Source organism: Malus sylvestris, chromosome 10 (assembly GCF_916048215.2).
Source record: "Malus sylvestris chromosome 10, drMalSylv7.2, whole genome shotgun sequence".
NCBI lineage: Eukaryota > Viridiplantae > Streptophyta > Magnoliopsida > Rosales > Rosaceae > Malus > Malus sylvestris.
This window is the reverse complement of record NC_062269.1, coordinates 29,424,528-29,438,331: the sequence shown is the minus strand read 5'-3', so window position 1 is coordinate 29,438,331 and position 13,804 is coordinate 29,424,528. Positions and strand designations below refer to the sequence as shown.

General features: G+C 40.1%; 2 protein-coding genes across 2 annotated transcripts; one reads left to right on the top strand and one right to left on the bottom strand.

Annotated features, from left to right (window-relative positions):
* Positions 1-1,793: 1,793 nt before the first annotated feature.
* Positions 1,794-5,899, top strand: LOC126586939 (MDIS1-interacting receptor like kinase 2-like). The gene is made up of 2 exons (XM_050251903.1): positions 1,794-5,190; positions 5,286-5,899. The coding sequence occupies exons 1-2, from the start codon at positions 1,869-1,871 to the stop codon at positions 5,588-5,590; spliced, it is 3,627 nt and encodes a 1,208-aa protein (XP_050107860.1). The 5' UTR covers positions 1,794-1,868; the 3' UTR covers positions 5,591-5,899.
* Positions 5,900-6,236: 337 nt separating this feature from the next.
* Positions 6,237-11,348, bottom strand: LOC126586940 (cellulose synthase A catalytic subunit 4 [UDP-forming]-like). Its single transcript, XM_050251904.1, has 12 exons — positions 11,190-11,348; positions 10,794-10,998; positions 10,558-10,679; positions 10,378-10,444; positions 10,046-10,196; positions 9,345-9,957; positions 9,121-9,258; positions 8,868-8,993; positions 8,560-8,772; positions 7,945-8,460; positions 7,310-7,660; positions 6,237-7,082 (listed from the first exon to the last, which is right to left on the bottom strand). Exons 1-12 carry the CDS (start codon positions 11,268-11,270, stop codon positions 6,501-6,503), a joined length of 3,165 nt encoding a protein of 1,054 aa, XP_050107861.1. The 5' UTR covers positions 11,271-11,348; the 3' UTR covers positions 6,237-6,500.
* Positions 11,349-13,804: the final 2,456 nt, after the last annotated feature.

The window sequence follows — 13,804 nt, the reverse complement described above, 5'->3', positions numbered from 1 at the left end:
GAGGTGTTTTCAAGTCGAATCTTCCCTAAAAACAAGTATACAACCTTAGAAATCGAAACAACACTCATTTGAGACCAAGATGAAGGGGCTTCGAGACTCACCCAAACAGAAATGGTGGAGAATTGCCGGATTTCACCACTGCACCATCTTGCTTCTTGCTAAGGAGGAAGGGAGAAATGAGGAGGTCCAAAGTGAGAGAGATGAGGTTAGGTAGTGTTTCATAACCAGCCTATGTGTCGAGGGTGATGCCACAATCTTTGTTCGAAGAAAAGAAAAGAGGTAGCTAAGAGAGAGAGAGACACACACGAGAGAGGTGAGGGAGAGAGCAACTTGGGCCTGGGGGACAAAATTCAGCGGTGGACCCCTTGGCACACCCATTAAGACCCAAAAATAATTTTAAAAGAAAAAGATCTAGCCCAAGGTACAATTTCACGAAAATACCCCTTTCGTTCTGATAAAATCGGGACGGGTTGTTACATGCATCATTGTGTGTCATGCATAAGATTTCCAACTTGAGACTATGGAGGTCTTCTGTTTGCATTCCACCTTTGAAGCTGTGGTCTTCTTCCAACTTGAGAATATGAAGGCCTTCTGTCGGCAATCCACCTTTGAAGCTGTGGTCTTCTGCTGCTAGTCTACCTTAATTAATGCGTTCTTTAAATTGCCTAGGAATCAAAAAGTAGATGTCCAACATTTCCAGTTGTTTCAAAGGACCTAAAGGAGTTGAACTGTTGAAGCATCCTTTACCCTCCTGAACATTTATAATTGACAAATTTTCTTCTAAATTTTAATTTTAACCAATTATCCTTATGTGCAATGTAGCTACCAAGATGTGGATAGAAATTTTTAGAAAATTTTCAAAATCTAAGGCCAAGCAGTAAGTTGACCAATTATAAAAGTTCAGAGGTATCAGCTAAAATTAAGGTTCATGGAGAAATTGGGAGCTCCTTAGTAATGTTATGTGCCACAAATTAAAATTAAACATACCAAAACTAAAAACTAAAATCAACGTACCAAAAACTAAAATTAAACATATCAAACACTAAAACTAAACGTAATAATCAATGATATGTACAAGATAGAATGTACCAAAAATTAAAATAAACATAGCAATTGATAACATGTACAAAATCAACGTATGAAAACCAATAATAAATGTATCAGTAATGTATACAAAACAATTATCTCAATAAAATGTATACATAATAATTTCAAAAAAATATAAACATCCACCATTTTTGTTACACTAAGGGGAGTGGAAGTTCGGTTAAGCCATACAATGAGCAACCTAATTTGGTATAGAATTTGCCATCTACGAGATTTTAACCTAAGACATTTCACTTACAAGTGAAGAGGAATATCACCAGACCGTAGTATTGAATGGCAAGAGTCCGCAACTTCTAAAATACTTTTAAAAAAAATCGTTCAACTATTTAAAGGACAAATTAAGAAATTAACATATAAAATTTTAATTTCAAAAATTACAATAACAATTTTTAATTTGATAAATAGGGAAATGTTGATGTAGCCTATTGTACTTAAGCGCCTTAATCAAAATCTTAAAAGGCACAGAAGTATGATAAATTTTTATTTTTATTTTAATTTTAGGTGTTTAAATCTAATTAAGCCAAGTATTCAACATTAAAGAGTAAGCATATGGCTGAATAATAATTTTGAATTGAAATATACATAAGCGCCCTAAGTCCTAACCTTAAACAGTATCTTTTGAATTGAAAAAGGTTCGGTGGTTATCCGACTTTAACCTAGTAACCACTATGCATTCATAAGTTTCCTGTTAATCAAGTCCGAAAGCGGACCCCCTCTTCCTCTATATAAACTTACAACCAAAACCTTAGAATCAAACAACAATGTCAAGTTCGTTAAACACCATGAAAGCACTTCCCAAGCTTTCTCCTCCTTTTCTCCTCCCCCTGCTCCTCCACATTCTTTTCCTCTCCTTTCTTCCATTGAAGGCAACCACTTCACCAGCAGCACAAGCAGAAGCACTTATAGCCTGGAAAAACAGCTTTTCCTCCCGACCACCACCTTCTCTGGATTCATGGGCACACACAAACCTCAAAAACCTCTGCAACTGGACAGCCATTTCTTGCAACCCCATTACCAAAACAGTTTCCCAAATTGACCTCTCGAACCTCAACATCTCAGCAACCCTAACACAGTTCAACTACACCCCATTTTCCAACCTCACCCACTTCAACCTCAATGCCAACAATTTCAGTGGGCCGATCCCATCCGCCATTGGAACCCTCTCAAAGCTCAAAACTTTGGACCTGGGAAACAACCTTTTCGCCCAAGAAATCCCTGAGGAAATAGGGAAGTTGACCAACGTTGACTATCTCAGCTTCTTCAACAACAGCCTCTCTGGTGCAATCCCTTACCAGCTTACCAACCTCCAAAAGGTACAGTTTTTGCTTCTGGGTGGAAATTATTTAAAAACCCCTGACTGGTCTAAATTTAAAAGCATGCCCCTTTTGCAATACCTTGACATTTTTCTCAACAGTCTAGATTCTGAATTCCCACATAAATTTGTATCTGGTTGCAAAAACTTAACTTTTCTGGATTTATCTCAAAATTCATTGACTGGTGAAATCCCAGAAAGTGCCTTTACCAATCTGGGCAAGCTTCAGTATCTCAATCTTTCTAATAACCAATTCCAAGGGCCATTGCCAACAAGCTTTCTAAAGCTTAAGCATCTTCGTTTGGCCCAGAACCGGTTCAACGGTCCCATTCCTAAGGGTATTGGGTTGGTTTCTGGGCTGCAGAGAATTGATTTGCTTACTAATTCACTTGAAGGAGAAGTCCCATCTTCCATAGGACAACTTAGAGAGCTCCAATACCTTGATCTTAGAAACAATTCATTGAACTCTTCGATCCCTTTCAAGCTCGGTTTTTGTACTAATCTCACATACTTGGCATTGGCTTCCAATTTCCTCACTGGGGAACTGCCTCTATCCTTGTCTGGTCTGACTAACATTGTTGAATTGGGTTTATCCGGGAATTTGTTATCCGGTCCAATCCCGCCTTCTCTGCTCTCCAGTTGGACTGAGATGGTCTCTTTGCAACTCCAAAACAATAGCTTCAGTGGCAACATTCCACCGGAAATGGGGCTGTTGACGAAACTCCATGTCCTGTACTTATACCAAAACAAGTTCACTTCCTTAATTCCCTCGGAGATTGGAAACTTGAAAGACATGGTGGATTTTGATCTTTCCGAGAACCAGCTATCCGGGCCAATTCCTATGACAATGTGGAGTCTCACCAATCTTCAAAGCTTGCAACTTTTCTCCAACAATCTTAGCGGAACAATCCCCGAGGAGATTGGTAACATGGTGTCACTGGCTACCTTCGACATCAACACGAACGAACTGGAGGGGGAGTTGCCGAAGAACATCTCTCTCCTCACAAGCCTGCAGAGCTTTTCTGTTTTCACAAATAAGTTATCGGGTGGCATTCCAAGCAATTTTGGGAAGTACAGTCCTGGTCTTACAAATGTTAGCTTTTCAAACAACAGCTTCTCTGGAGAGTTGCCACCAGCGTTGTGCAGCGGATTCGCTTTGCAAGCTCTCACAGTGAACATTAACAATCTCACAGGGTCTTTGCCCGAGTGCTTGAGGAATTGTTCGGCATTGTCCAGAGTCCGGTTTGATGGGAACCAATTTACCGGGAACATTACAAATGCATTTGGTGTTCATCCCAGTCTTGAATTCATTGCTCTTACCGACAACCAGTTTGTTGGTACACTCTCACCACAGTGGGGAAAATGCATAAACATCAAGGATATGCGTATGGGTAGAAATAAAATTTCGGGTCAAATCCCGCCTGAGCTTGCGCAGTTGACACAGCTGCAATATCTGAGCTTAGAGTCTAATGAATTCACTGGGCAGTTTCCTAACGGAATAGGAAATCTAAGCTTGCTATTCATGCTCAATCTTAGCAGGAACCACTTGACGGGATCAATTCCCAAGAGTCTAGGCACATTGAGTAAGCTCGAGCATCTTGATTTGTCCGATAACAGTTTCATGGGAGAAATACCTATTGATCCTGGCACATTCGACAAATTAACGACCTTGAACTTGAGCCACAACAAGTTATCAGGTAATATCCCAGAGGAAATTGGCAACTTAAAGTTGAAGTTCTTATTGGATATTAGCAGCAATTCTCTCTCAGGACAAATACCTTCAGACTTGGCCAAGCTCACACAGTTGGAGGTTCTCAATGTCTCAAACAACCATCTCTCGGGGGCGATCCCATCTGCATTTTCCGACATGGGTAGTCTAATCAGCTATGATTTTTCTCACAACAACTTGACAGGTGCAGTCCCAACCAGAGGCATTTTCCGAAAGGCACCAGCAAATGCCTTTGCCGGAAACTCTGGCATGTGTGGAGCTTCAGAAGGACTAACTGCATGCAGTTCGGGCAAAAAGTCCAACATGAACACCAACAAAATTCTGATTGGTGTCTTTGTACCTGTTTGTGGTTTATTATTGATTGCAGCTGCCGTTGCTCTGATTCTCGTATTCCGAAAGAAGCCTAAGCTGCTTTATGTGGAAACCAAAAGTTCCGAATCTGAAAGCTTTGAGTCTAACATATGGGGAAGAGAAGTGAAATTTACATTTGGAGAAATCGTGAAGGCCACGGAGGACTTTGCCGAGAAATACTGCATTGGAAAAGGAGGATACGGAAGGGTGTACAAGGCAGAGTTGCTATCGGGCCAAATTGTTGCAGTTAAGAGGCTTAACATATCTGATTCTAGCGACATTCCAGCAATAAATCGGCAGAGCTTTGAGAACGAAATCAAAACTTTGACTCATGTCAGGCACCGCAACATCATTAGGCTTTTCGGGTTCTGTTTAAGGCGGGGTTCCATGTTCTTGGTTTATGAGTATTTAGATAGAGGCAGCCTCGGAAAAGCCTTGTATGGCGAGGACAGAGGTGGTGAGCTTGACTGGGGTACAAGGGTGAAAATTGTGCAAGGACTAGCTCATGCAATTTCTTACTTGCACAATGATTGTTCTCCACCCGTTGTGCACCGGGATATTTCTGTCAACAATGTATTGCTCGAGTCGGATTTTGAGCCTCAGCTATCAGATTTCGGAACAGCAAAACTCTTGAGCTCGGATTCAACCAGTTGGACCAATGTTGCTGGTTCTTATGGCTACATGGCACCAGGTAACCTAACATTATAATGTGTTCATTTTTGGCTGATCCTTTTAGTGACTAAGGTATGTTTAAGGTCGTTCATTTTTGTTGTTCTTGATGTGCAGAGCTTGCATTCACTATGCGCGTCACGGATAAGAGCGATGTGTTTAGCTTTGGAATGGTGGCACTGGAAATCGTGATGGGAAGACACCCGGGGGAAATGCTCGAGTCCTTATTAGAAGCATCAAAAACATTGAAGGGAAATGCAGAGCTGCTTTTAAAAGATGTGTTAGACCAAAGGCTGGAGCCTCCAACCGGTGAATTGGCGGAGGCAGTGGCGTTTGTTGTCACCTTAGCTTTGGCCTGCGCTCGTCCACGTCCTGAGTTGCGACCCACAATGCGTTATGTGGCACAAGAGCTATCGGCTTAGACCCTGCCTTACCTCTCCAAACCATTTGGTGCATTAACCATCAATAAATTAACCAGGCATAAAAAATAATGGATATAGCCATTTCTTGGTGTAGTTGTATTTTGTATGTATATGCATTGTGCCTATAGTCAATAAGCCTTGTTTCTAGATGCTCGGTAGATTCTTACATGTAACCGCAATATATCCCGGAGTTTTTCTCATAACCGATAGGGTACGAGACCTGTACGGGCAGTCTTGAACACACAAGAGGTGTACTTGTACTATATACCAGAGCTTTACATGCAAGCCAAAGTTTTCAATGTTTCCAAATTTCACCTGCCAAAAATATATGCGTCAACATTTTCTGCAACACCGCGTTTTTCCAGGAGGATTCAAACATGACCTCGTGTATACACATAAACGCTTTTAAGCACTTGAGCTACAAATTCATTGCTTTATGGTTAATTTTGCAAAATATCAGTCAATTAAATCATTTGTCCATTTTTCACACTTTCTTTTTGCACTCATTCCCTTTTTATATCCTCTTATTATTTTGAATTATTCAATTCAAATATTAGAAAAATAAAATTATTGTGGAAGAAAAAGATGTAGGAAAATCATTTCCTGAAAAAACAAATTTAAGGACAAAGTGAGAAACACTAGTGGGTTTGGGACCTTACTGTCAATATCTCTTTTAATGGATATATGTATAGTGTGTATACAAATCACCCTATCTGGAAACTTGAGAAAATTTGAAGACAAACAAGCAAAAGTTGTATAACTATAAAGACAATCAATGAAGGGAAGAAAAGGCAAAAGATCCCTGAAGCATGGGGGATTCTAGCGTGTAACCGAGGATTTATCCCCTATTCTGTATCTCTCACATCACGTGAATCCCAATATACACCCGAGTTTTTCTAGAGAAACAAGTCTAGCATTCCACACCACATTGTTTAAGAATTGGTCCAGTTTGCTTGGGCAGGAAGGGATCGATTCGCACCCAAATCAATGAGAATATGGAAGCAAGAAGAACTGACCAAAGTACCACAATGGTAGGAGTCCTGTTTTGCCTTCCCATCAAACCTTTGAGGAAGGGGTAGAGATGAACAATGACCCAAAAGGAGAAGAACAGCTTGCCAAACAACGGACCCCATGAACCATAGCCATTGTTAATGGCATCAGAAACTCCAGCTACAACTCCCACCATGTTTAAGATAATGAGTGTGGTTGGTGGTATGAGAAGAGTAGTCCATTTGAAGAGGTAGAGTTCTCCAAACTCAGCATCGTCTGCCGCTTTTGAAGTGACCGTGAAATTGGTGTCAACTCCGAACAAGACTTTGAGGAGGCCTTGGAAGACGGCAAAAAGATGTGCAGACACTCCACCAATCACCCAAAACTGCTCATTACGCCACCAGTCCTCAATGCTCACATTGCTCCATCGGAGCTCTAAGATGCCGGTTACAATGATGGAGAGGAAAAGAGCCATGAACCATATGCTAGCAAAGTTATTCAACTACACGAAATTTGAGATTCTTATTAGATAATATGATTCATGAAAAAATGATAGTGCTTTGAAAATCAAAAACTTCATTGGCACATGTCCTATGATATAAAACGGAATTGAGGGGACACGGAACATAGAAGCCGTATATAATGAATAAACCACGGTTATTGTCACTCCAGTTATTTGTTTTATCAAAAGTTTGTAATCAGTTCTTATCTCCTGAAGTAAGTACTTACGGTGGGGATGATGAATTTTCCAGTCAAAAGACAGACGGCTGGAACGATACAGTAGGCAAGTAAGGGGATGGAAGTGAAAGGATAGACAATGGTGTTGGTATAAGCAAGCCTCTCCAGCCATTTTAGTTTTCCTCCATAGGCGTACCACAACGGGCAATGACGACTAAGGAAGATTTCAACAGAGCCAAGAGCCCACCTCAGAACCTGGTGCAAACGATCGGACAAATTTATTGGAGCAGATCCCTTGAAAGCTGGCCTCTTTGGCATGCAGTACACTGACCTCCATCCTCTACAATGCATCTTGAAGCCTGTCAAAATATCTTCTGTAACTGAACCATAAATCCACCCAATCTGCAACGAAAAAAACCAAATATTTCATTACTTTTGGGTTTTATTAACTTCCTATCAAAGCCTAACATATCCAAAGATATAGGTTAATATGCATAACTAGACCTACATCATTGAATTTATATACGGCTTAGCATCGGTCTAGTCTCCATCACACCTAATTTTTATTATAAGTTTGTAACTGGTGCAATTTGTGCATATATCCTAGAGATCAAATAGTTCAACCGAAATTAAGAATCTTAAATCTTTATATAGATAGAGCGGAAGTTCATCATAATGCTACTCACCTCTTTGCCCCATTCAGTTTTTTCTTCATAGCCAATGCTTATCACATGAATGGCCTCCTTAACGAGTGTTTGGCTATTAGTCCCTTCGGGAAGGCCACCATTTTCCATAAGCGTGGAAGCAATGAAAACAGGAGATTGTCCAAATCGTTTCTCAAAATTTTTCTGTGACATGAGTGATGATTTCTCCAACTCATCATAACCTTCAAACCCTTCTTCAATCTCTTCAAGTTCAAACATTGTCGCACTCCCTTTTCTAACGTAGTTCTTCCCCATCATTTTCTTCTTCTTGGAATAAAGTCCCCCGAGAAGACTTTTCACCCCATGCTTCTTAGATTTAGATTTCTTCTTACCGCGACAACAGCCACAGAAGCACCATGAAGGCCAGCAGTCACATGTCATCTTAGGTCGCTTTTCAGAAACCGGCGGATCATAACCATACAATGCTTGCCTATTGAAGACACATCCAGTCCCAACATATACCGGTCCTTGGATCCCGTCTAGGCCTCTCATGTTGATCTATAACAAAAAACAGCCCAAGACATTGAGCCAAGTTTTAGAGGCAAAGAATTTTGTACTGCAAGAGATGGAGTAGTTTAAAGATCGCGTGGCACTTACATCAAAGAAGACAACATTTCGATTAGCATATCTGTCGTGACGATCAATTCCATCGAACCTTTGAGGGAATTGGACATAGCACAGCTTTTTACCGAGCTGTGGATCCATTAGGAAGCACATAGCTTCTCTTACAGCCTTGCTGTTGTTGATGTAGTGGTCACAATCCAGATTCAACATGAATGGTGCATTAGTAAGCACCGCAGAAACTCGAACCTATTGATCACACAACATGTCCAAGTTACAAACATTGCTGAATGCGCGAATCTATCTTTGACTTAAGTACACAAATTAAATCAACATTTGCTCACCAAAGCATTCATGGCTCCAGCTTTCTTATGATGTTGATAGCCAGGACGTTTCTCACGGGAAACATATACAAGACGCGGCAGTTCCTTACCATCTACATCTAGTGCACCCTCACTTCCCAAATAAACCTGCAAATCAAGTGAAAAGAAGCCATCTCGTATCCATTTTCGTTACTTTTTAATCTCTTTATATTTGAGAATCTAATAAAGCCAAAACTCAATTAATAGAGGAATATAAGATAAAATTAATGTTAACCTGGATCATTCCGGGATGATCACGAGTATTGTTACCGGGCCATGGAGTGCCATCCTGCATCACCCATCCTTCTTCTGGTTTCTTCAGAGCCTTCGACACCAATGCGTTAATCCTCACCTTGAATTCTTCGTACTCTCTCTGCAGTACCACACAAAAAAATCCTTTAAACATCATTTCATTGTTGTCGAAGTGTCTGCAATATAAACTAATTTGTTTTCACTTACCTTCATGGCTCTGCGCTCCTTCACAAAGTTCGGATGTACCTTGTCCTTCAAGTAATCGATCTTCTGAGAGAAATAGAACTCGGGGGCCCTAGGCTCAATGGTATGTTTTTTGCAAAATGGAACCCATCTTCTTGCAAACTCTGCAGTCTCTGATAGCGCGTCGAAAAGGAGCATTGAAGCACCGTCATCCGATACATAGCAGCAGATCTTGTCAACAGGGTAGTCAACAGCCAAGATCGAGAGAACTGTGTTTGCTGTAATGATTGGAGGCTCCTTGAGAGGGTCCACTGTACTCACATAGACATCAACTGGGGATAATGTGTTAGGCTCACCCTCACGCTCGAACCTTATGGACAGGCGGTCTAAGTAAGTTTCGCGGTTGATGGGGTTCCATTTGGGGAACTGATCAAGTATCCAAGAAAATGCAAACCATATCTCACAAATTACAGATATGAGCCACAAGGGATAAGCATCGTACGCTGGAGTTAAGATGCGGAAACGGAAGAAAAAGGCTAGAATCACAAGCCGGAGGACAATGACTATGCGGTAAGGGCTGATTTTGCTTGATGAGATGGGTACTTTTCGCCACAGTGGTTGGCGGGCTTCAGCCAAACTGCAAAAAGATTCGAATAATGAAACACCGTGGCATCACTTGACAAAAACTAAATTTGGTAAACAGATTAAGCATAAATCCAACTTACAGGAAGTCATCTTCCAAGCCTTGTTCATCATTTCCGCCGTCTTTGCTCACCAAACCTTTCTTTTCTTGCCTCACTTTCCATTTCTCTACTCTGTCTTTCCACTCTGCAGTGCTCAATACATCTTTCTCCCCTTCAAAATCCTTACCAGCAACTACAGAAACCAAATATAGCGTAAATCAAATAAATGCAATTCTGAAAAATAAAAAGGTTCCCTTTGTGGTCTGACACTTGCCGATATCACGGACAAAGCGTGCGTGTTTAATAAACAAGTTCCCTTTACATTTAGTAATATAAATTGAATTAAATTAAATTAAATTAAATTAAATCCTCACCACTTCCTCCAACAGAGAAAGGTTGATCGTTTCGATGCCATTGCTGTTGATTGTGGTCTCCATTTTCCTGCAAAAGACTCACCAATATCAATCACTTTACTACTTGAGTGCCTTAAGGTTACTACGATTCTCAGATCAAGAACAACATATAATCTTAAACAAACTAGACGAAGTTAGTACCGAACGAGCAATGACATGATTTTGTTCTGCAGGATCATCATGGTGATCAATCTTGATCTGAAACTCATCATCAAAATCATCTGCATCGAAGTCATCTTCGTCTCCAGCGACTCTAGGACAACCTACAGGTTACAAAAATGTAACGCGTCACATATATATTTAAGGCTTATTCCACATAGAACATATGCATATGCCACATTAATTAGTGAGATCATACAACTGATCGAAAATGTCACCTTTGTGACGCTTGTAACGAGTGTTGCACTGAGGGCAGCACTGGTTGCCTTCACTCCTTTCGTAGTCATAGCAAGGCCGGCAAACTGGGAAGCCGCACACATGACATGCCACAAACAACTCCCCATCTTCTTTGTATCCAATCTCATCTCCACAAACCCTACACACTTTTGTTGAAGACGCTGACTGCCTCGTAGGAGGCCGGTCCTGCATCCAATTACCACACTAATCAGTTAATTAATTAACACTAAGTGCAACAAATAATCAACATTTCAATTAAGGTACACATTGCAAGTGACCATTTTGGTTTGGTGGCACTCGAGAATGAGTTCAATATCATGGACGACAATTGTGGGATTCAAAAAACGAAGAAGATATAAGCTATGCATTATGCGTACCTCTTCAGAGGCATGCACAACATTGAGTTCGTCGCGGGCGTGAGAACCAGTGAAAAAGCCGGCCATGGTGTTGGAGGCCATGGCAGTGAGATGTTTGGGATGCCAAAGATGATGAGAGGGAAGAGGAGGGGAAAAGGGGGGTATTATAATGAAATGTCGGGGTGTAAAGAGAAAGTGTGATGGATCAGAGGGTTGGTGTGTACCTACTATGAGTTGGGAAGTCGTAGGTTAGAGTCGAAGAGACGTTACTTGACCGAGCGATAGGTAGGAGAAGAAAGAGTTTGGTTTTTGCTTGGTCTGGCAAATGTTTAATGGCTTGCTTCAACTCAAAGGCACTCTATGTGGCTGACGCCAAACTTATTTTATAAATAAACAACACAATTGCATTCTTTTTCCAGGTGTCACGTACATATATATATATATATATATATATATATATATCTTTAACAAGGGGATCTTCATTTTTCAAAAAAAAATGAGGACACCTTCTTGACCGTTGGATTGGCTTTAAAGAAATTGTGTAGTTGAGATTAAATCACAGGCCACACAATTTCATTAAAACGAAATCTAACGGTCAAGAAAGTGTCTCTATTTTTTTAGAAAAATGATAATCTCTCTTGTTAAAGGATTCCTCTAGATATATATATATAATAGTTATAGTAAAATAATGCTGAAAAAATATATATTAGTGCGAAGTTATATTTTACTGGTGAGGAAGTTGGATTAAATCACACAATAGACAATTTAATTTGGTATCAAATTCAACCACGAGCTGATGGTCCAATGGTAAAGGACGGATTACAAGACTTCCTTAAAACTTAAAATTGGAGGTCTCATATTCGAAACCCATTGCTGGTGTGGAAGCACTTGTGGCTATGAGGAGACTGAAATGTCTTTGTGAGTCTTCCCGGTCCCCAGAATGGGTAGACAACCATGGTTAGCCACCAATTGTCCTCCTTTAAAAATAATAATAATAATAATAATTTGGTATCGAATTCACCTGAGATTCAAACTTAATTAAAATTTTAAAATTTATTTGTTTATTTAGTTTTTTCTTTCTTTCAAATAGTATGTTAAAAATACCTAAATTTTATACGTGTTATATATTGAAAGTTGTGTGGAAATTGTATGAATTAAATGAGAGGATTTTAAATTTTTTAGTGTATTGAGAATACGGACACCTCCTTCATATATCATTATATAAATGAAGAGACTTACTTAAGACCTTTCCTTCATGTTATTTTCAAGTTTTTATCCATATGTAATTAGGTTTTGTGAGATGTGCTTATTGATTTACGTTGAACCTAATGGAATTTTTAAATGATTAACTAGCCTAGCCATAGATAGTTAGCATGTAGGGGTTTTGACCAATAAGGCACCACATCTAGGGTTAGGTTGCATCACACGAACCTAAAAAGAAGTAAAAGCTCGCTAAAAATTCTTTATACATTCGTTCATGTCTCAATCATAAATATTACAAAGACACCAAATCAACAAGGATCTCCACTTTGTGAGAGTCAAGAGAAACGTTTATCGTAAAGATTACAAACCTTATAAATCCAAGACACACCAACATTAATTATCATAAGATTCAAGAATCAAGCGAACACATTAATCCAGAACATAAATACTTATAGACTTGTATTAGCCCATAACAACGTACCCACTATGAACCCACTTAGGTAGGATCCCAAGTAGGCCTAACACCAACATACATATGCTCTGCATCATAAGGTTTATAAAATGTACTCGCTTCTTATACTTTTTTTGGTTCGTAGACCAGCGAGCAATAAAATTTGAGATCTAATTTCTTTGAATTTTGTTAATCTAATTTTTGCTTTTAATTTGAGGGGGATTAGGCTTTCGAGATCTCTATGCTTTTAATTTGGCATTGTTGGCTAAACAAGCTTGGAGGTTTCTTCAACAACCGGAGGCTCTTGTTTTTAAGGTCTTTAAAGCTCGATACTTTCCTAGGTCCGCATTTATGGATGCAACTGTGACTCCTAATAGTTCGTATGTGTGGAAGAGTATCGCAGCGTCGAGACAGATCATTGATAAAGGTCATTGATGGCGAGTGGGCAACGAGTAAAACATCAGAATTTGGAAGGACAATTGGATCCCACGGGACTCCTTTTTCCGAATTTTAACACCACCACCGAGGCACTGGGACATGGAGGCCGAGGTGGAAGAACAATTGTGTGGAGCACCGAAGCAATGGAATATCTAGTTGTTGAGTGGTCTTTTGTCATCAGAGGAAGCGAAACTAATCCGAAGTATTCCACTTAGCGTTCAGGATGTTGAAGACAGGCGTATATGGCATTACGAAAGGAATGGGAAGTTCTCAGTAAGAAGTGCCTATCAGGTGGCTCGGAGTATAATTGATAATAATGGCCCTAGTGTTGTGGGTACTTCATCTTCTTTTGGTGGTTTGGGGGAGAAGTCCTGGAAGAAGATTTGGAATGCCAATGTCCCAGGGAAAGTGAAAATTTGTGTTTGGTGTGCTTGCTTGGATTCATTACCCACACGTCTGAATCTGAGTAAAAGGAAAGTACTAGGGGAAGTGGCGTGTGTGGTCTGTGGGGTAACAGTAGAATCAGTTGAGCATGTTCTTTGTA

Bases quoted from the DNA above. Each gene is read 5' to 3' on its own strand.
- LOC126586939 (XM_050251903.1), top strand. From the start codon at position 1,869: ATGTCAAGTTCGTTAAACACCATGAAAGCACTTCCCAAGCTTTCTCCT. The intron at 5,191-5,285 runs GTAACCTAACAT...CTTGATGTGCAG, and splicing joins TTATGGCTACATGGCACCAG to AGCTTGCATTCACTATGCGC.
- LOC126586940 (XM_050251904.1), bottom strand. From the start codon at position 11,270: ATGGCCTCCAACACCATGGCCGGCTTTTTCACTGGTTCTCACGCCCGC. The intron at 10,999-11,189 runs GTACGCATAATG...AATTGGATGCAG, and splicing joins TTGTGCATGCCTCTGAAGAG to GACCGGCCTCCTACGAGGCA. The intron at 8,773-8,867 runs GTGAGCAAATGT...TGTGATCAATAG, and splicing joins CTGGAGCCATGAATGCTTTG to GTTCGAGTTTCTGCGGTGCT.